General features: G+C 44.3%; 1 protein-coding gene across 1 annotated transcript in view; it reads right to left on the bottom strand.

The window, feature by feature from the left end:
* Positions 1-829: 829 nt before the first annotated feature.
* Parm1 (prostate androgen-regulated mucin-like protein 1) overlaps positions 830-23,372 on the bottom strand; it is a 106,312-nt gene continuing 83,769 nt past the window's right edge. The window contains exons 3-4 of the mRNA NM_145562.2: positions 11,765-11,843; positions 830-1,908 (exon numbers count right to left, since the gene is read on the bottom strand). Coding sequence (NP_663537.1) covers positions 1,824-1,908; positions 11,765-11,843 — 164 coding nt within the window. The 3' untranslated portion in view covers positions 830-1,823. The remainder of the gene's footprint in view (positions 1,909-11,764; positions 11,844-23,372) is intronic.

The raw sequence follows: 23,372 nt of genomic DNA, 5'->3' as shown, positions 1-23,372 counted from the left end.
GTGGGGGAAGAGGTGGGAAGATCTATCTGAGGAATTAAAATGGATAGTTTGTTGTTCCCTGTGTCATCATAGGAAAATTCAACCTAGTTTGAGAAACATACTTTCTCCTCCATGAAATCAGGACTTAAGATGCTAGGTGCCATCATCAGCTGTTACCAAAGAACAGCAGCGCAGCCCTGTAATGAAGCTCTCTAGAAACATAGATATAAATGAGGTAACAACAGCACATGCCAGAAGTCAACCTATCAGGCAGCAAACTGAACACTTGGGGGAAAGAAATTGATGTTTCACTTGGTTAAAAATGAAAGTGTCTTCCTGATGCCAGAGTGGGATTTTTGTTTGTTTGTTTGTTTGTTTGTTTGTTTCCCCCCTGCCCCCCACATCACAAGGGCATTGCAGTGAATGGTCTCAATCTCAACCTTTGATATTTCCGACTAGGACGTTCTTTGGGTAGGAAGGTTGTCCTGAGCCAGGTAGGGTGTTTAGCAGGATCCATAGTCTCTACCCCTTACTAGCGCTCCCAACTAACAAAGTAACAATAAAAAAAATGCTACTAGACATCTCAGATAGGGGTAGGGGGTGGGAGGGTTGAGAGTTACGCAATCACCTCCTGGTGGGTCAGAAGTGAAAGAAGCAGATATTGGCAAAGAAGAACGATCGCTTCTCAAAATTTGTTGTACAGGATTTGAGACTGCACACCTGGAGGTCAATATTCACTTATTGAAAGGAAGAATGAGGGAGAACACACAGATAGTTCTCGATGTCTCCGTCCTATGGAAGCCAGTGCTTTAGATGAACAGTTGCAGATAGCGTTGTGCCTCTCTTAACTTTTTTTTTTTTTTTTTTGACTAGCATACAGCCATCACCCAATACAAACAGCAAGGCAGTGAAGCAGTTGCTGCTTTATAGGTGTGGAGCGAGAGTTCTATGGGTCCCTCCAAGCTTTAGATATCTCCCACTACCATGGAGAGCTGGCTCCTGCTTGCTTCAGGAGAGTGGGTGGTGCATGTAAGCTTTTGTCTTTCTCTTCAATCCCATCCCTTAGACTCCGCATGTCTCTCCCTGTCTGCTCTTCAAGCTCACCTCCCAGCTTTGCTTGTGGGTTGGGAATTCCTGTTGCCTTTGGGTGGCCTAGATGGGGAAAGCAGGTTGAGAGCCTGCTGATTGACAGCCTGCTGTGCCACCTTGCCCTTGCCCGCTGCTCTCCTCCTGGGCACGGCCTCTTTTATCTTTCATCAATTAGGCAGCTCAGAATGGTCTTTCTGCTTATAGGACTAAGTAGGCATCCTGTCAGATACAACCAGGCAAACAAGGATTGAAAAGGAATCCAGAAGCCCCTGCTCCTTCCACACAGAGTGGCAGTCGCCCGGGATGCGTTCCTTTCTCCTCACTGATATTTAATGTCATTTCCTGTAGCGAACGTTAAGAAATAATCCAAACCAAAAGATCCCCTAAAATTAAATCCCCCACCAAGCAACTCCCAGCCCCTTCCTTCAGTCCTTTCCAAAGTGGCTTCCATGACGGGGGGACTCTGCAGCCCCCACCTCATGGTATCTGGCTTGGTCAGTGCAAAGATGGCCCGTGTCAGCTGCAAACCGGCCTCCACCAACGGCTTTTCCGAGATGGTTCTTTTGTATCAGAAGGGAGACATTCTGTAGTAGCAGCCAGAGAAGGGGAAGGGAAAAAAAAACAAAAACAACCATACCAACAAAAGAGGGCTCGCGATTGTCGTTCAGTGTACATCAGGTACTTGTTATTATTCTACTGGATAAGCACTTATAAATAAAGGACCGCTACTTCTTGTCCTCAGCCACCTTTCTTCGTTAAGAGTCATCGTAGAGAGGGTTGTTGTAGTTCCCCCAGGACCCGTAGTCATGGTCGTCCAGCAGCCTTCCATAGGAGGAGTGCCTGAGTGGGAAGAAGAGGGTGGGGTTACTTGAGCATATGCAAATCTGAGGGCACAATAACACCCTGCAGCCGGAACCTAGGACGCTCACAGGTTCATGGGAGGGAAAGATAGCATCATCCCAGCAAGATAACCCTGGACCACATAAGCCCTAGTTACCAACCAGCTTCTGTCTAGGGGCTTGCCTATCCCTTTCTCTTGAAATTCCTGAGTCTCTCTTTCCACTGAAGTGCGGGAGTGGGGAGAAGGGTCCATTTCCAGAGCTGCCCACTAAGAAAGGGAATGGGAACTTGGGTCCCAGGGTCTTGATGTAGGTCCCGAGGCTAATTTTCTGTGAAGTAATATCCATACAGCCACAGCCACTATCGTGGTTAGCACAGATGGTGGGGCTTTGCTGTCATTTGTAAAAGCTGTCTCTATTAGTTCTTTTAGTAGATCCTCAGAATCAAGGCTGAGAGAAAGAAGTGTTTCTCTGATGAGGGAAATGGTATTTGGGAAGTTTGATTGACGTGACCCAAACTATGTGTTAGATCCTTACCTCCATCTAAAACTGGAGTTTTCAGACCTTGGATTCCCCTGGGTCTGGTTAGCCCCTAGTTCAATAGCAACATGGTCTCAACAGGCTCTAGGACACTTAAGTAACTAAAATCGGATTGCCCTCATTTCTTTCCTTAAGATCTCTGAATGGCTGTTCATGTAAGCCAAAGTCCTTTCAATGGTTCGCGAAGTCATAAAGGCTCAAGAGCATCTAGTTTTCTGAGAAAAATTAATTGCTACCAAAGACCCTTGCTCCCTCAGCTCCAGGTGTACTGCTCTTTCTGTCTTCCATGAGCACCCTCACCCCTGGGCCTTTGCACACACTCCTCCCTTGCTCAGGCGTCTTCCAAAAAAACCGCTACATGGTTTATATAATTGTTTTGTAATTACTTCTCCTCTTCAACCAGACTGTATGTCTCATGAGGGTAGAGATGATTTGCCTGTTATGTTTATTCATGGTTCTATTTCTAGCTTCTAGAAGACGCATGCAGTAAGTCATCCAGAATTGTCTGTGGAAGATACAGTAATCGAAAAAGACATGTCTTGAGTTCTCACCGAAGTCGATCTGTTCATAAAGGTGGGAGATTTCCTGGGAATGGCATGGTCATTTAAGGACTAAAGAGAATGGCAGGATTGGAAGAATGCCATAAACAAGCATGCAGTGACCCTGAGGTCCATGCTAGTATACGAATTCTTACGTGTGTCATAGCCTCCCACAGTTCCAGTGTCCATCAGAGTCTGTTTAGACTGCACCCTTGCTGGGCTAAGGTGCCAATTAGACTCTGGAAACCTGAGGCATAAGAGCTGAATCTAGATCCAGGGGGCTGAGACCTGACTAGAAATCATGGATGCTAAATGCAGTCCTGGACATGCCCACTCCATGTAGTCTTCTCACAGCCAGGTATTAAGCAAGACAGAAACACAATCCAAGGGCCACAGAAAGCATCCACTCCACTTCGGTCGGTTGCTCAAACACTTGCTCTTGCCCTCCTGCAGCTTACTGACATCAGCCAGGGATTGGCAAAGAGATGGATGGCATTTAGCAAGAACCAGGTCTGTGCTGTACCCGTTTCAGAGTTCTGACGTAGCTCCTGCAAGCTAACTCAGTGGCTCCCGTCTATATCCCTGACGACTTGAAAATGTTCCACAAAATAATTGGTTTACACTACTAGCTCACAATATGTATGTATGTGTGTGTGCATATGTATGTGTGTATGGGTGTATGTATGTGTATATGCCTGTGTGTGAGTGTATGTATATGTGTATTGTGTGTATATGTGTGTAAGTGTGTGTGTTTGTGTGTATGTATATGTGTATTTGTGTGTGTGCATATGTGTGTGTATATATGTGTGTGAGTGGAGGGAATGAGAGAGAGCATAAGGAGCAACCCAGACACACTATTGCCTGTTTACATACAGGAAGAGCAGAGGTCATTTAGGTAGGTGAAGATTACGAGCTGCACACGGCCAACTCTCCAATTACTTGAAAGCCTCCAGCTCTAACCAGACCTGAATGGGATAGCTGAGAAGTGGGAGCTGCTGGGTGAGAAGATCACATCCCAGGCATCTCACCCTGGGCTGCACCCTCTCTTCCAGCTCGTCTTTACTGCTGTAAGTTGGCAAGCAGTCCACAATAACCCCATGCCTTCATTCATGGGGAGCCCCTGCTTCACCTTTGAAGTTAATTTAACTTCTTGTGGCATTTTAATCTCTTTCTTATAATTTTATTCTCATAAGCTGCCAGTTTGGTCAATAGAGGTACGACTTGAGTAGGTTTCTTGACCCCTTTGTTCCTTCATTTACAAAATGGTGAGTTAAAAAAAATGCATTAAAGTTGTTGGAAGGGCTCAATGAGGTAATGCATTTTAAAGGCTTGGCACACAATAAATATTGGCCAACACTGCTTCGTAACTTTTTATTATAATGAAACTTACACAAGCCCATGCTAAATCTGCAAACAGTAAAATTGAACTACTGAAACTGTGCTTTAGGCATAGTAATAAATCCAGTTTCTGATATTACTGTTATTTGAATCTTATAAAATATCACTACAGGCAGAGTGAGGCGAAAGGGTTAAAACTCCTCTGGTCACCAAGCCTTACAGTCTGTGGTTATTTTAGGCATTTGGGACAGGGCTACACCTGAGTTTGCTGTACTGACAGTAGCATCTGCTGCACAAACACGAAGAAAAGCACTGGCCTTGGCTTCCGTTTTTCTTTACATTTCTTTACATTTGAACAGTGCATGCTAAGTGAGGAAAGAGATGCAAGGGAGATGGATCTGCCAAAATGGGGGGAAATAAAGTGAGAAAAATAGGAAATGCTTTGAACCCACAGGGTTGACTCTGAATAAATTCAGGGGCCGAGACATGAACTGGATATGTTGGGGTTCGAGGTAGACGGGTAAATCTGATGTTGCTGTGGATGGAGGAAAGGACATAGCTGTGGGTATGGGACATGGGGAGGCTAGTTAGGGGGCATTTGAACCTTTCTGAAGGTCTGGGCCAGCGCTTCTTAAACCATGGCATGAGGTGATTGGACACAAGGAAGTTTCCAGATGGACCTGTGTAAGCAGAGTCTAAGACGGAAAAAGGGAAACTTCCCCCTACTCCAAAATTAGGAAAGTAGGCATAAAGGAACTTAGATGGTTTGTCAATGTATTTAATGGGAGATTCAATAATAAAAGCACATCTTGCCCCTGTCAGCACTGCTTTATCTCAACCTGAAGAGCAGTTGGTATGAGTGATGCCATCTTGCTCATGTGATTTATCAATACAGACGGGTACCTGCCTTACATCACAATGGTTTCCATTTGCTGCAAACTGTCTCCCCTTAAACGAACTTCTTAGGGACAGACTACATCTTACTTTCTCTCTAAATATCTGCATGATTAATGTGTTGCCTCTGATGCTGTGGTTATAGTGTAAATATTTGAAGGTGACTGTTTATGTCTAGTAGCATATAAATAGCAGATGTTAAGGTTGGTCAATATTAGAAAGGGTTCTTACGGCTTGAGGCAACACTGGCAAAATAATAATAATAATAATAATAATAATAATAATAATAAATCTCAGTAAAGAAAGCCAGAGGGCAAAGGCTCCTCTCGACTTAAAGAGAGGAAGGATAATAATGCTGGCCGGACCCTGTGCCATGCTGTGGTTTTCCGGCACTTAGTTCAGTGCCCACAGTGTCCCGCTCAATGGCACCTTATGCCTCCTGTACTGTACAGTGTCCTTAGCTAAATGCAGAACCTGAGAGGGAAATAGGGAGCAGTCTCTTATTTTATCCTCTAATCTTTTTATTAGTACCTAATTGTCCTTGTAGGCGAGTGTAGCTTCACGCTTTCTTTGTGTTTAAACAGACTTTAGAGAACACCTGATGTTTGTCCACGGGTACAGGCCAGCTCTTGGCAAACCTCCACCTAGGTTGATGAATTCACCCCCAGTCCTCTCCTCTGCCAGAGGAGACCTCACTTTTCAATCATTAGTGCTTATCACAGCTGAGCAGGAAGGAAACACAGATATTAAGACCGGACTTAGTTCAGGGGAGAGTGCTGCAGTCATTAGCTGTTAGTAATTAAGCATCAGACTCTTATCTTCCATTAGCAAAGATGTCCATGAGACTGTCCCTCTGTCCTCTTTCTGTTTCTACCAGTGGCTCCCTGTTGCTAATTGTTCTATCTTTGCCTAGCTCCCTTCACTGAAAAATTAGTCTAAGGGACCCTGTTTGGGAAACCAGGGGACACCGTTACCAACTGAATACACTCAGATGCCTGTCCTTAGGGACTTTACATTCTGGGATGCCGGCACAATAGCCACGTTACAAGGTAGGTGGTAGTAAGGTAATTCCCCCCACCCCCCATGTATGGGGGAAATTAAAGAAAGGCATGAGGAATCCCCAGTGGGAGGTGAGGATTTCAGTTCTGAACAGTGCCCAGAGAAGGTCTCATGAAGGCCTCATGAAGGTATCACTTAGCGGACTCCTGGGAGGTGAGGGATGAGTCCTGTGGATTGTCTGGAACACATTCTAAAGACAGAGGTGGCAATGAGGGCAAAGGTCTTAGAGCCAGGACATCTGTGTGGGATCTACCATGTCCCTAATAAAAATAAAATCAACTTTTCATGTTGGATGTTTCAATCCATGGAAAGGTTGCAGGCAATACTGACGGTGGATTCCATCAGTCCACCACACAGCGTCATTTAAGGTCAGTGCTCGCATAACTGTCTGTCCAAGTTAGGGCATTAACACTCTGCATCATGGTCTTAAAGCTGTGGAAATCGAGGCCACGGGGACCAGAATTACTCAACAGCAGTCACGATAGCAAGTTGGTGGCTGATGATCACAGCTCAGCTTTTAGCAGTCCTGCCTCTTTCTACCAAAGTCCCAATGGTGGGCACATTTCCAAGCAAACATTGTTTTCGGTATCTCTCACAGTCCATTTTTTTCCAAGCTAGTATTTTCAAAACTATCTTTCAACAATCAGCCCCCTTCATTCACACTTTCACATTTCCTCCTTCTAGTTTTTAAAGTTAGTTATCTGTGAGAGGCCACCTGTCTGACCATTGGCACAGAAGAGGGCTGGAGGCCTCCGCCTCTGTCAACAGATCCAGTGTGAACAGTGATCAGAGAATGGCTCCCACTTCCTCACTCTTAGTTCTTCCTCATTAGAAATAAATATTGCTGTCACACCCCAACTTTCTCACCCAGATCATTGTTTCATCCAAGAAATGTCCCAATGGAATTACAGCATGTCAGCTTTGGCCAGACTAGAGGCTTTAAATGGCTCTGGTGGAAGAGGCTGGGACACATGGCTACTTTCTGGAAAGCACATGGAACAGAACAGGGAGGTGTATCCAGGAACTCGATATGGGGAGGGAGGGTTGGAGGAGGCCACTTTGGAGTCATCACTTTGGAATTTAAAAAGGGATGAATCAAATACCTCCTGGTCTGTACAGAGTCACAGAAGCATGAAGGGATAGGGCTGTACGTCTGGGGGAACCTCCACAGCAAAGTATCTCTTACAAAGCGGAACGATTTAAAGTATGGTTCTTGGACCCTCAGCTCCAGTATCCTTGATGGGCTAGCTAAGAATGTAGATGTAAGGGCCCCATAGAGACCTTCAGAATCAGACTCAGACTCAGGAGCTCTGGAAATCGTCTGTAATATGCTCCCCAAATAGCAATTTTATACAGCAGAGCCCAGAGAGCCAAGGAGGTGGGGATCAAGTAAACTAGCCACCCAAAATTTCCAAAAGCTAATCTGAAAATATTCAGCATATGGACAACAAATTCTAAAAGATCCTGACCGTCACAGCTGGCCAGGGCTAGTCATTAAACCCAACAAGCAGAAGCAATCTGCAGCCACTGTGAGATACAAAGCAAGACAGAGAACTTCTAACAAAGGCATCTGAAGAGCCAGGCCCTGCTGTGTTGAAAAATCAAGTTCACATTTATTTTTGTGAAGGGCTACCTAGTCACAGCTTCATCCACTTCTGCAGATACGGGCTCTTGTGTGGGGAGATTATCTCCTACCTGAGCAGATTTGAGCAATTTAAACAAAACAGAACTGACTTTTGTACCGTACTTCAATCATCACTAATTAAAGACACCCTTTTGCAAGAGGTAGGGAGGGCTTGCTTCCCGTTAAATTTGCAAATGAGCCTTGGAGCAGAGATTGCCTGAGACTGTTTCTGCTTACGAATGTCTAGCACGAGTGCAATCTCATTTATAAACAGCATCACATGAAAGCTGCCACACAACACAGGGTGACATTCCTGCTCCATCCTCTTCGTCCTTTCTCCTATGCGTTTGTGTGTGTATGTGTCCACCAAGTGGGGATGCCAAGGACATAGTTGTTCTTCCAGCCTCATATTGAAGCTTACCATGTATCACATTACATGACATGCACAGTTCTGAAACCAACAGATGCCACAGCAAGCAACTTCATTTAGTGGTGCCCCTCAGCCTCTCCACTGAACATATGTGGCTGTCCTAATTTAATCCTTACCACACTCTGGAGGTAAGTGTTTTGTTATAGTCCCATTTTAAAGAAGGAGACAGTGTAGACTGAGACACTTGCCCATAGGTCCTGTGCTTACCACCATGCTGTGGTCTCCTTGAACATTCTATATTCATCACCTCAACCTTAAATGAATCTTGACAGTGACAGCAAAAAGACTAGTGTGGTCTTGAACTTGAAGGAAGAGCTCCTGTCTCCCCTTTTCATGTGAAACAGCTGCTGGTCAAGGTGGGCCCACAACTGGAGAGCTCAAAGATGCTCAGGGCAGTTCAGTTGTGTAAGCCACAGCCCTTGATGGCTCAGCTTATTAAAAGATACAATTCTCCAGGCAGAAGACTCTGTGACAAAGCTCGAGGTCATAGGCCACTGGAGAGCTGAGTGTTTAAGCAGATGGCTGATGAGTTCATCAATGGCTTGGAGGGAAAGGGAAAGGCACCAAGCCCTGTCAGCAGAGCTTGCAAGGGGCACCATGTTTGGGAGGTGAGGGGGCATTTGGCAGTGACTTTGCACTCATAGGGACACTGGCTCTGCTAGGGCTCTAGTCTGAGGATCTAGGCCATAAGCTAACAGCTCCCTTATGACCTGGGGCTCAGTTAGTGGCCAACTGATAAGAGTTCATCTGATAAGAGAACAGTTGAGTGGTATTGTTCTTAGAAATATGAGATGAGAGAAGCAGAACACGAGTAGTGTCATACCCGCAAGTACGAGTTCACTTTGTGCATCCACACACACACATACACATGTACATACACATACATGCACACTCACAAAGTGGGAGGGAGGCAGACATCAATGGAGCTGTCTATGTGTTTGATGGAGGATTAATGAGAAGCATTTCCCAAGAATCTGGCAAAGTGACATTTGAAGGGACTTAGCGTGGCCTAAAACTCATGAAAACAATTAACCTCCTTGTATCGCCATTTCTCCCCCCAAAATGTAACGGAGAAGTAGAAAGGGGCTTTCTGTGGGGGAGTTTCTAAGGCCTGTGTGTGACTACCTTATCCTTATGTTTATAGTGCCTAATCTGAGTCGATTAATAGAAAGTAGCATCCTTCTGTTTGCATCACTGTGGACCATCTTTATTTGAAAAGGAGAGACGTGGGAGAGAGAAGCAGAAACTCATTTAATTGTAGCCCTGAATTTATCTGGCCTTCGAGCTGGGGAGCATAGTGTTTTAATTTAACATTTTGTACATTTTTTCATAAGTGCACAGTGCAAACAGTGATGGCCTGCTAATTTTCTAAGTGTGGTACATTCTGTGATGGTAGGATGCTGTTACCTCACTCACGTGTCTCCATCCATTGTTCAGAGAGATGCCTGCTGGTGCTCAGTAAGTGTGTGTGTGTGTGTGTGTGTGTGTGTGTGTGTGTATTGTGTATCTGTGACTGTGCTACCAAGATTCTTCCTAGCCTACCATTTTGCCAATGATGGCAGAGGGCCTGCTCTTGGGGCATTTCCATTTTTTCCTTGAAAACTGTCCTTTGTACCTGGTAGATGGAGGCGATGTGACAAGCCACTCATTCTTGATGCCATTATTAGACTGATTTGACTTCACATGCTAGAAAATGAGGTAATATAAGGAAAGGAGGAGGGGGACTGCTCCGATTGGGGCTGGGCTGGGGTGACCACAGGAGCTGAAAGGGTTGCTGAGTGGATGTGTTCACTATAGAGAGCAAACTCAGGGGAGGCAGGAGAGGTAGATGCTCTGTGAGGAACACAGCTATGGTAAAAGGAAGTAAAACAGAAGTGTGTGTGTGTGTGTGTGTATTTGTGTCTGCTCTGTGTGTGACTGGTGTATATGTATATGGTATTTGTGTATGATGTGTGTGTCTGAATGATGAATGTGTGTCTGACATTGTTCGTATGTATATGGTGTGTGTATAGTGTGTGGTTTATGATGTGTGTATTTGTTGTGTGTGTATGTATATGTATGATTTGGTGTATGGTGTGTATGTGTGTGTGCATGCACACAGTGCCATTCGACAGTGTGATCTTATCTTTTTCACTACTATTTGAAGTACCACCTTTGTGTCTATTGAGCTTATACATGAGATCTAGTCCACGAAGCTCGAATATTTGTGAGGGAGGGAATAAACAAGTAAATAACTATATGAAACATATAATAAACATTGACAGCATTGGGATTGAAGTAATGAAGGAACAGAAAGGATAAATGACAGGACCCCAAACTAAGGAAGGGAAATCTCTCTAAGAAAGAGATGTGCGTTCACAGCCAGGGCACAAGAACAGTGGGTGTTGGGGGGGGGCATTGAAGACCAAGGGTCTGGGAGAGCAGGAGTGGCTTGCTCTGAGAACTGAAGGGTAGCTTGAGTCAGGACTTCACTAGTGGAGGGTGACCAAGATGCAGTGGGTACCATTGGGAGGGCAAAGGCCAGGTCTGAAGGACTTCCAGGCCAGCCAGAGGAGCTAAAATTTAATTCAAACACAGAGAGGAGCTCCAAGGGCGTTTTGAGGGGTGGGGTGATGGGGTTGAAGGCATTTCCAAAGAGCTGGTACCAGCTGCTATAAGATGATGCACTGGAGGTCGAGGAGGCCATGCTCGTCCCCAGAACATGTCCTCCTGTCCTGTGCTACTGCACTCTGCTGGCTGGTGAGTGAGACTGCCACAGGCCATCCGCCATTTACAGCTGGAAGGCCGCTCCACGTGGGTAAAGTGGCGTTGAGGACTTCTGGATTTTAGAGTGAGAGGAAACAAGGACGGAGTTTGAGGAATACTGTAACTTTCTGTCTGGCTAAGGAGTGCAAACTCTCAACCACTCTGTATGTTGACCACTTTACAGAAGAAACGTGTTTTGAAAACTAACAATATAAAAACATAATTGGGGGCCAGGGCTCAGTTTTCTTGAAAGTGCTATATTTCCCTTTTCTCTTGAGTATATTTGATTAGATTAATAAACACCCTTTGAATAGATGGATTGCCAATCAAATGATGAGTGTGCAGGACACCGGGACTTAGTAACCGCTGATCCTGCCCTCTGCCCCAGCCCACAGGAAGCTCTGGTTCCCAGAGCAATGGAGTGATTTCAGGGCAGACGTCTGCACAGTCTCCAGACTCTAGGTAAGCCTTATCCCATGATGTCATCATGCCATCTACTCAACATTTTCTTCTTCAAACTGTCTGCCCCTGACTGCTGTGCGGTTGGTTTACTGGGCACATTACTTCCCTGCCAGGATTTCTGAGGGATGGGATGCCCACCACAAAACAAGCCCATGGCAAAACAGCCTTCAGCCTGGAGCCTCACAAACGGAATCCCGTTCTTTTCAAAGAGGAAGGCATGACTCACCTGATCTTCAGGTATGCTGCACCTCCAAACACCAGCAACACTACGGCGATGACTGTCACGGTGATGGCGGCGATGCTGCCTGTGAAGGGGGAAAGGCCCAGAAAAGACAATGAGGGCTAGCTTAGGAGGTTTAGAGTACACAGTGCCTAACCATGTCTCCCTTGAAGGATGCGATGCACCTCACACTGTTCTAATCAGAACGAGAACAAAACCTAGGGTTTCAATTCTGTTATTGAACTTCAAACAAAAACACAAAGTGAGGTTCAACAAATGGTCAATATTTCTTTTAGCATTTATCGTGACTTGTTGGATGCTCTGGAATGCAAAGGGCAGTACACAGTAATACGTCACAGTCCTTTGAAGAATGATGGAGGTCAGTTACCAGCACTTTGTCTATAGGGGAAGATTTTAAATCTCCAAGGGTTTTCTTTTCATGTTTTGTTGAGTCCCAGGTGAAATATTGTGAGAAAGGCGTCCTGCTCAAGTGCTACTAGGAGGTAAGGCATCCTAGTTTTCAATAAACTGGAACTACACAGCTGTATCAGTAGTATCCACTCCAAACAGGTCACTTCGGTAGGGGATGTGCAAATTTCAGTGATCTCATCAGATTCTCATTGTTCCTCTTTGAGAAGTGTGAGCAGCTTCTACATTCAAATGGTCCATTTGGATAATAGAGAATTAAGTCAAGTTATGTATGCAAAATAAGGTCAAGTGTTCAGGGAGCACTGTTTTTGTTGTCCTTGTTGTAACAACACTGTTACAAAGCAGCGATGTCAACCTGTGGGTTGTGACTCCTTAGGAGTCTCATATCGGATAATCTGCATATCAGATATTTACACTGTGGTTCATAACTGTTGCAAAATTAGTTATGAAGTAGCAACAAAATAATTTTATAGCTGGTGGGGGCGTGGGGTCACCACAGTGTGAGGAACTATATTAAAGGGTTGCAGCATTAGAAAGGCTGAAAACCACTGCTTATGAAGTAACACAAATGCTTTATGCCATAGCTTAAAATTTGGTCCCTAAAGTGATTATTAATGGAAGGTAAAGAGACAGGCAGAGAGATGAACCTTTCAAGCATGCGTCCCTATAAAAATAACCATCCCACTCTAAATATATCTTTGAGGTCCAGCACTCTTTCTATGTGTGTTTTGGACTAATGGAGTATATACACTTTGCTTTTGTTATACCATAGAAGTGTTAAGGATCAATTGGACTCTTGTCCCCAAATATTGCAAAAGACTTTTGGTGTAATTCACCTGCTTCCTATGTAGGTACACTACTTATTGCTTAAACAAATCAATGGGAGCTGTTCTCGAATGCCTGGAAAAGAGCTGAGTGATCTGGACTGAAATATATAGATCCATGTGTGCGTGTGCATGTTCCTGTGTGTGTGTGTATGCCTATGATTGGCTGTGCAACTATAAGCTATTCATTTATCTGGGTTCTGCCCATCTCACACGATTTTTAATACAGGTAAATGAGATGCCACACGCACCAATCTGAAGAATTGTCCAAACACACGATCCTGCCATTTCCTATCTTCTGTACAGGAATCTTTCTCACATTCTTAAAGATTTATCACTTATAAGTCATATGGTATCTCTTTTCATTTCCACCCTGCTTCCATGTGTGGCTTGTGCTGTTTTCTCTCTCATCCCTTCTACCAAAAGAGGAAGCTCAGAGTCTAAAGACAAAGCTATTTCTTAACTCTTTAGTAATTCCCCTAAAATTTTAGATGAAAGGCAACCCTAGGCATCTACATGATTAGAGGAGAGGGTCAAGGGTCATTGCTAACATGAAGATAATGAGAAGAGTTTGCTATTTCCATGGAGACTGGCCATAGTCAACCATTTCAGAGCTTGCCTACTCCAGGACAGAGTGCGTATCTATTTCTTTACTTCTAAAAGGCTTTCGAGCCAGATGAGTGTATTTAACAGCATAGTTATCTTCCCCTTTTTATGGTATTAGATAGATCATGGTGCTGATTGCTGAAATGTCTAGATTTGGTCAAGCAGAGAAAGCCTGAGGTCAGACAGATCCTCTTATGAAAAAACCTCCACTCCTATTTTGAAAGGTAGCTCTTAGCTTCTTGGCCTCCAAACTATGCTAAATTAGAACAATTCAAAGTTCACTGAAGCTTCTTAAAAGCTAGGAGCTTTGGAAGGGAGGGTTATAACCACAAGGTAAGCTGAGGGGGCAATTTGAAGATTCAAAAAAAAAAAAAAAAAACAAACACCACAGCCATTGCAGCTAGGAACAGTTAAATACTAGCCTCTTCATTTAATTCCCCTCTTCTAACGCAAGGAAAGGAAACTAGGTGGCTCCCCTAAAGACTCTCCCCATACCTCCTGACCCTAAGGATGACGTAATATAGGAAGTTGTAGGCCTGACCTTCTTCAGAGTTTCTTGCCTAATTCTAAGGAGCTGGGTGTCCTCCAACTCTGCCATTTCCCCAGTTTATTTATATACCACCTCTTTTAAAAGTAAAGCAGGCAGTTGCTCCAACTCAAGAGCTGTGTTTTTCCATGAGGAGGCAGCAATCAAAAGAGTGGCCTGTACCTTCTCTATGTCACAGTGGCTCATGGTGGCTCTCCAACTCCAGGAGCTATTCCAGTCTCCTCATGGGCGTCTTAAAGGCTACCTATCCCAGACCACAAGTGACCTCATCCTTATTATCAGAGATGGAGATTAAATGTGACATTTTACCTGGTAGTCTTCTGGAGGAAGCTGGATAAATGGTTCTTTAGAGGGTTGGTTCTACCAGTATGAGGCAAAGGGTATGAGGTAACATAGTTTGTGCTGAAATTTGGGACCTTTTCATGAACTCTTCTGTCACCAACTGGCTGTTCAAAGGGAGTACAATACCCTTCCCAGCTCCACTTCTTACCCCAGGAGCTGGAGTCTTCTGGAAGTAGATCTTTATCAGCTGGAGCCCAGAAGATCCTGTTTTCTGAGCCTTCCCTTAGCAGCTGTGGCCTCAGGGTCCAGTCAGGTCTGGCCTGAGAAGCCCCACCTACTGCCGGGATTTGTGTGCTCATGCAAGTGTGCGTGCCTGTGTATCAGCCTCTAAGCCCCAGAAAGCAAGCACTGTGTTCTGTGGCAACTAAAAGCCTTTGTTTTTCTAGATTCTGAAAACAGATGCTGTGCCCCCTGACTTTTGTTTAAACTAACCTGGAATTCCCCTTCTCATCTTGTTCTCACTTTTTTTTTTTTCCCAAGATGGGGCATGAAGAAGAAAAAGGTAGAAGGTGTGGTTTCAGGGATAGCTTTGCCTACAGGGAAGGCAGAGGACCTCCTGGGCTGTCCTGGGAAGGGCTATGGGGAAGTTTGCTGGCATTTTAGTTCTTCCGCCTCAGGGCCCATTATTCTCAGACCAGGTGTGACTCATGCCATAAAGCTCTGGGATGGGCAGACCTTAAAAGAGAACTGGAAGAAACTTATCTGTATATTGTGTAAGCCAAGATTCAAGATATCCCCCTGTGCCAGCATATTGCACTGTGCCAACATGTTCTGCCTAACCAAGGGGCTCTTGAAGAGCCAAACACCAAAGCCTCCCTAAATTTCTTGCTACCCCTAAAGTCTGAGATTTCTCAGAGTCCCCTGTTTGTGACTTTCATAATGGCCCAGAATGAGAATAAACGGGCTCACAGCTCTTATCCTTTGCAGGCAGTGACTTTGGGCCAGCTCTTGACCATGAAGGTTACACCTCTCATTTAACTCTCTTTACAAGCCGAATAGACTTACACACACACACACACACACACACACACACACACACACACATTTTATAGATGAGGAAGTCGAGGGTGAGAACAGTTGAGGTCTTGATTAAAGTTTTACAGTTGGTAAATCATGGAGCTAACATCTGCACCCAGGCTTATTTCACTTGCCCTGTGCTTTTTAATCATTACTGTGCTAGTTATTTCCTATAGCCTGTTCCACAGACTTGTCTTTTTGGCGTGTTCCTTTGCCACCCTCTTTTTTTTTTTCCTTTATAACTACATACCAATGCTTCTTGAGAAGTTTTCCCAGATGATTTGAATACCTGACTTTGTGTCTGGATGTTCTTGCATCTCCGTGTCTCCTTTTTTTTTTTTTTTTTTTTTTTTTTTTCTAACACTGGATTGTGTTTTTAAGCTACCCTAGGCAAATTCTAATCACATCCGTCTTGAATCTCCTCCCATCCTTTGTAAGCCTTGAGCACCAGGTGCAGTCTCTAGCCCACAGTGGGTTCTTAACACTGTCCTTCAGTGTAGAACCACTAATTGCATTATTGACAAGAATCATGATAACCAGAAGTTTTGACCCCAGTCACTGTACTAAGAAAGTTCTTGAACACAAGCTTCACACCTATTCATCCTGGAGTCCTATCTCTAGGACTCTGTCTCTGCTCCACCACCCTAGACTTTCACCCTCCACACTATTTAATGGCGACACTCTATGAATGACCTACTAGGTTGACTGGAAGGAAGTTAATTTAGTAATAACTGGTTAGACTAGGAATTGAGCTGTGTAGCAAACTCCTAGAAGGACCTGCCCCAGGTCAGAGCTGGCCAGCCATTACTCTGTTTGTCAATGCTCAGAGACAGTCCTGGAATTGACATTTCAAGGGTGCCCACTCCCCATGCCTTTAAACTACAGATGTGTGAGCTGTTGTCTCAAACTTAAGGGCTCTACAAATGTCCTTGCTGCCTCCTGTATCAGTTGGCTCAGAAGTGTCCACTTTTAGAATCTTCTTAGTAGAGAACTCCCCACCTCAATTAAATACAAAAGGAGCCTTTCATTTGAGCTTTTTGCTGGGAATATTTGCCAAATGCACCCAGAGTGAGAATGCTGGGGCAGATAGGGTAGAGCTAAGCATCCTGTGAATAAACTCGACTAGTGATTTTACAAGCATTGTTCGAGAACACAGCAAGTAGAGCAGGCAACGGAGGAGTGTCGGAGGATGAGGAAAAGATAAGTGCTTGGCTACTGTTTGTTTGACACGTGAGCCACACAGAGTGTTTAGTTAATATGTGTGAGCACTTGACCAAGGTTCTGCGTATATGTACACACTTCTGCCGTATTTAAGAAATGTTGCTAACAACTCTCTCAATGGCTCTTCAGTCTTATCATGATTTCTTTCCTTCTTCCTGGTTCAGAAAGTCAGGAAGAAATAGAAAGGAACAGGTGGCCACTCCAGAGTGTGCAGCAGCTCCTTCAGGCAAGGTCATCAGGAAGAGAGGGACAATTTGCCCTGAGTTCTCTCTCTTTCAGAGTGTCTGTCTGGGAATGTGTTGGGGGGAAGGGTTTAGTTCCAGAACCGCATGTGTCTGAATTTCCATTCATTACGGTAGGCTCTTCATCTTTACAGAAGTGACATCCTTCTTCTTAATAACAATGATAATAACAGTAAGAAACAACAATAGTACAAACAATAGCAACTAATGCTTTTCTGCTCGTAAGTCCATAAGCTTCAGCATTTTAGTATATTTACCCCTCGTAAGAACTCTGTAAACTAAATACTTTTGCTATCTCCATTTTACAGATAGAGAAACTGAGGACAGAGGTGTAAGGCCCCACAATATGTTGATCACCAGAAGGGCCAGCTACAGGACATGCTGGCTTGGCATCTACACTGCTTGCTACTGTTCCTGCCACCTTGGCTATAGAGCTGTGCCAAGTCACAGCCTTTGCTCTGGACATCTTGTCTGCTCTCTGTTGGCTCTCAAGAATCACAGTGCAATTCAGGACTGTGCAGTAGTCTGGGTCTGCCTATAGACACTATGAAGATGAGTCAAAGCTCAGTAATATCTCGATAGTAAATAAGCCTGCATGTATGGTAACTGGCATTTCTTTGGTGGTGATGTGTGTGTTTTAGGAAGAGAATTAAAAGGACGCAGCCACAAGTCACAGGATAGCAAGTTAAAAATAAGAGGGTTCTTGGCACTGGTTTTACAAGCTTGGAAGGCTGTATTGAATGAACTCCTTGGTCTCACAGAGCCATTTTGGATTGACTCTTGATTTCCTCTTGATCTAGGAATGTGGAATACAGAGACATCAAGCCAGTGGCTTGCAGAGACAAGCATAAGTGTCTGGGAGTCACACAGGAGAGTCCAGGTTTGGATTGGCAGATAGGGAGGTAGGCAATGCCAAACTTTGTATTTCTACCTCTAGCAGACAAGTGGGTCTAGAAAAATTGGAACAAGTTTTGAGAAGAGAATGAATCATTTCTCTGGGTGAGCAGGATTTGGAGAGACAGCAATGAAGGTGTGTGGTAGAAGCTAGCTAGGGAAGAACAGACAGCTAACATTTCTGGGTCAGCAACAGGCTGGAGACAGAAGCACCCTGACCCAATGTCTTATCTAAAAAGGATCAAATCCTTGCCTTCTGCCTCTAGAGCCAGAGAAGAATACACAGAATTGTTTTGTGAACTAGCACAAAGGGAGAGGGGTTAAACTGATATCTGCATAGCTAATCTCTTTACTTCATGAACTAGGAGGTGGTGTGACTTTACCAAGGTCACATGATTCACAGAAATGGAGCTGTCTTAGTTTTTGTTTCCTTTGCTGTGAGAAGACACCATGACCAAGGCAGTTCTTATAAAAAACAACAATTAATTGGGGCTGGCTTACAGGTTCAGAGGTTCAGTCCACTGTCATCATGGCAGGAAGCATGGCAGTGTCCAGGGAGACATGGTGATGGAGAAGGAACTGAGAGTTCTACATCTTGACCCAAAGGTAGCCAGGAGAAACCTGGAGCTTGAGCATTAGCAGTCCTCAGAGCTCACCTACTCAGTGACTTACCTCTTCCAACAAGGCTGCATCTATTCTAACAAGGCCACACCTCCTAATAGTGCCACTTCCCATGGGCCAAGCATATTTATACCACCGCAGAACCCATAAGAAGGCACAATGGAAATTAAAAGAGGTTGTGAAAAGTTCTATATGCCCAGGAAAAAGTCTCAGAGAATTCTGAAGGGGTGGTATTTGATCTTAATGGTGCTAGACAGGTGTGGGAACCCCAGGAGCATTCTGGGAAGAGGCACACAGTTTTTTTTTTTTTTTTTGGTTGTTGTTTGTTTGTTTTGTTTGTTTATCAAGAAACTTTTTAAATATAATCCCCACCAGAAGTCCTCTCAAAGGATAGAACTATCTTGAACCCCATTTTCTAGATATTTTCTTTTACTTTGGTGTAGTTGATATCTTTAGCTGTGGGTAGTTATACATGTTTGCATATTTATATCCAAGATATCACCATGAGATGTATGCTATGCTGATGATTCAAGTTCACAGGTCTTGCCTGCTCTTGATTGGAAGTCCCTGAAAGCCAGAAATACCAAGCCAGGTTCATTGATTTGTCTAGGCCTAAAGTAAGTAATTCACCAAATAATTCTGATTTATTCTGAAACATAGCTAATTTATTATTAATTAATTAAAAACTAATTTCAGAGCAGGTATGGAGACATGTGCATGTTCATATGTATATGTGTGTGCGCGTCTGCTCATGTATGCATGTGGAAGTCAGAGGACAACTTTGGGTATGGCTCCTCAGGAGGTGTCCACCTTGCTTTGTGAGACAGTCTCTTCTCACTTGGATCTGAGGTGCAATAATTAGATGAGGCTAGCTGGCCAGTGAGCCCTAGGGACTGCTTGTCTCTTCCTTTCTAGCACTGAGATTACAAACATGTACCCCCGTGCCCTTTGTTTTAGGTGAGTGCTTGGGTTTGAACTCAGGTCCTCATGCTTGTGCACAAGTGCTGTACCAACTGATTCATCTCCCCAGCTTCAGAGCTGCTTTTAATCCCACTTTGTTAGTACTTATGCTATAAGGAAGACAGTTCCTTATCATCATATGATTTGCATGAAAATCAATAGAAGTGTTTTAATGAATACAACCTAAGTTTGTCTCTTCCTTTTCTCCACCAGACTCTTTCCAAACCTTTAAATCATTGGTTTACTCTGTCATCTGCTCAGACACAGGGTACGAAGCCAACTGATCCAAACTAGGCAACTGTTATCTATCTGGAGTGTTGTCCCTCCTTTCTACTCTTACCCAACTGCTGGCGAACTGGGCAAGAGGGCAGATTGGCTTCAGCCTGGAGGCCCGGGTCACAACTGTACTTTCACACTTCACATCATTTGGGGATCTGGTTCGGAGAGTAGTTTTCCTAAAAGTTCTGTTCTGGGCAGGGAGACGGCTCAGTCAGTTAAGGCATGGCCTCACGAGGAAGACTTGAGTGTGGATTCCCAGCATCCACATTAAACAGCTGGGCACACCTGTAATCTCAGTGCCAGAGAAGCAGAAGATGGGTGCATCCCTGGTTCACTGGTAACCACTGAAGCCAAGTAGGTAGTCGTCAGCTTCAGTGCAAGACCATGTCTTGAAAAGTCATGGAGAGTGACTGAGAAAGAGAACTGACTCTGACCTCTAGTTTCCTCACTCACATACACACACACACACATACACACACACTCACACACGCACTCACACACACACACATACACATTCACACACACACTCACACATGCACTCACACATACACACATACACATTCACACACACACTCACACATGCACTCTCACACACACATACACATTCATACACACATACACAATACACACACACTGACACACACACACACATACACAAACATACATATACACACACATATACCATCCCGATAAATAATAAACAAACACTGTTCTGCATAAAGCATACAGCTAAAAACCAGTAGCAGAAATGTTAATCTTGGATAGGATGCCGAAAAGCATGAACTCCAGATTCACGCTCTTTCCTTCCAGCCTCATTCTCTCATGGGAACACAGCCCTGCACTCACTGGAGCTCAGGCTTGCAATTAATGAAACCATTCTGGGCGGCTCTCTGTTACTATGGTTTTAAAGTTTCTTCACTTCACTTACAATTACAGTCTTTTTCCAAGATAAATGAGACCTCCTTCTTGCTTGGAACTTATTTTAACTACCTGTTTCGATCGCTCAGTCTCAGCTCACTTTTGACATTTGTAACTCGAGCTACCTGGGGCTTCCGAGAATAGCAATGGTCTTGCTGATCCACTGTTCTCAGAGCATAGCGCTGTCTAAGCTGATCGCCACAGAGCAACTCCAGGGCTGTCGGGAGCACAGCTCACGTTCAGTTGACCAGAGGGTTAGCTCCACACCCAGTCTGCAGGGAATGAGGGTTATTAGGGACCAGCTTGGGTGTCTCAAACTCCCAGCTCATCTCTTTGAATATTGCCTGCAGGGGTTGGGGGTGGGCAGAATTCTCCCCTTTTGCTAAGTAATGCACTTGTTTATTGTTTTTAATTATTACTGTTTCAGGTCATTTGTCTCAGGTCACTTGTCCCAACAGCTTTGAGGCCAATGACATCAACATAATTACAGTAATCCCAAGGAGTCAGCAATCTCCTAAGAACCATTAGTTAAATTCATTCTTGTTCCCCATGTAATTAATCACCCGGGTCCCATAGGCCTGCTTTCAGACACTGTATTTACCAAGTTTAAAGTTTCCCAGACTCGGGTCTCTGGAAAGAAAACTAATTTCCCAACTGGGATGCAAGTCAGGGGAGGGTACAGCTCCTTCCTGTTCGGCCTCCTCGGGCCCCAGGACCAGGGTTTTCTCTTGTAGCTCACTGCTTGCTTCCCTTCGGCCCGAGACTGCTCTGCTCAGCTGCATTTCAGCCCCATTCCTTTCAGTTTCCCAAGTGAAAGTGTCACTGTTTCCGAGGGGAGCAGTGATTCTCTATCACACGATTTGGGTTATCATTCTCTATATTGTCCGGATCGCAGGTACTTCCACGCGCTTTTATTACCCAGCACTCACTGTAAGTGTCCCTTTGGGAGTCTTTAAGCGGTTTATAAACAGTCTTCAAGCTAAGAAAACTGTCTACAAGCATCTGAGCTAGCAGTAGCCACCCCCTCCCCCCAAATTAAGGGTCCAACCATAATAATATCAGCTGACATAATTTACTGCTAACTTATTAGAAGAACAACGGTTCAGCGATCATATTTCATGCTAATAAGCATCTTACTGAATAGGTACAGTTCCATGTGTGCCTTCATCTTGAAGATGGTGTTCAGGGATGTTCAGACTCTTACCCCAGAGTCCCTCATATAGCAACAGGCACTGGAGAGAGCCGAACCAGACAGTCTGATGGTGGGGTTTGCACCATCATCTGTATCCCTGCAGCCTGCCTCAGAGTTGTTCCATACTGTCTCTGTATGGAAATGTGCTACACAGTGTATGATAGGTCACTTCCACGGACTTTGTGAGATGTTTTCATTTTAGCATAAAATTTGCCATCGTCTTTAGGCCAATGGTCTACTCCTTGAAGGTCATCCATCTAACCATGAATGAAAGACACTGTAAAAAACACCATCTGTTATAGACAATACTGTTTTTCCTAGGATTGAGCAAGCAGGCATATCCTCAACTCAGCGTCACTTACATATGTTCCCAGCACAATAGTCGAGACTCAACTCCCGAGTGATGAGACTTTAGAATCTTTCCTGACAAAGCTGATGGGTTGATTGATGATGGGCTACCCTCCATTTTCCAACTAGTTATTCTGCAGCTAGAAAGATGCTCTCCCAGTTAGAAGCTTCTGATGGTTTAGGGCAGAGAGGAGACTGGGTTTATCCTTACCCACATCTCCCAGTGAGCCACCTAATGGCATCGTCTCTGTTTATACGCTCACTCTCATTTTCTCAGTGGAGCATTTTCAAAACCACTGCTCAGCTATCACCCATGAAAGTCAAATCTAAATGAGAAAAGAAAAAGTGTTCTACAGAGGCAGAAATTCTCCAAACATAATCAGAGACAGCACTGGGGCAATTAAAATGCACAATGGTTGTCTTGCTACTGGATGGCAATATAAATGGGAAATAGCTGATTTTATTACCTTGACATATATTTTTCAAAGGGTATCTTGGAAATACATCAAAGTTAGATCAGGGTTTAAGCATGGAAGGCAAGTCAATGCAAGATTGTGTTTTAGCTGAAATAGAGTCTAATAGAGTTCCTGTGGGAACTAGCAAGGTTTGAAGGTGAGCATGAGTTCAAAGAACGTGGCCTGTAAGAAGAAAGTGTGACAACAGTTCCTAAGAACAGTCATAGCAGCCACGATGCTCATGGTAAGGCGTAAGGTGGGCATCAGGATGTGGGCAAAAACAGGTGTGTTGCGGGTGAGAGTGGATGGAAACTCATCACGACAGCAGAAATCACTTCAAATGGACTGTGGTCTTGAGGGGGCATCAGAGGTATCTTTACATACACAGGTGGGGGTGTTCAATAGTGTTTTTTTTTTTTAATTTTCAATTCAAAGCTCAGAATTTACAGTTTCTATATAAAACTAAAAAGGTTCATTTGTTGAGTATCTATTGAACACCTACACTGAGCTAGGCACAATTAGGTGCTAGGAATATAGTTCTGAGTCAGAAGAGCTTCTTCCTACCCACTTGTGTCCTGAGAAACAGTGATGGCCATAAACAAAGAGCTATGCAGCTTAGTTTATCATCCTACTGTGGAAAACGGATTCACATGAGTTGTGATAAATTGTAACTGAACGCTAGGGACTGGATTGGGAGTCCCATAGGAAGCTTCCAGATC

Source organism: Mus musculus, chromosome 5 (genome assembly GCF_000001635.26).
Source record: "Mus musculus strain C57BL/6J chromosome 5, GRCm38.p6 C57BL/6J".
NCBI classification, from domain to species: Eukaryota; Metazoa; Chordata; class Mammalia; order Rodentia; family Muridae; genus Mus; species Mus musculus.
This window is presented reverse-complemented; position numbering and strand designations above follow the sequence as displayed.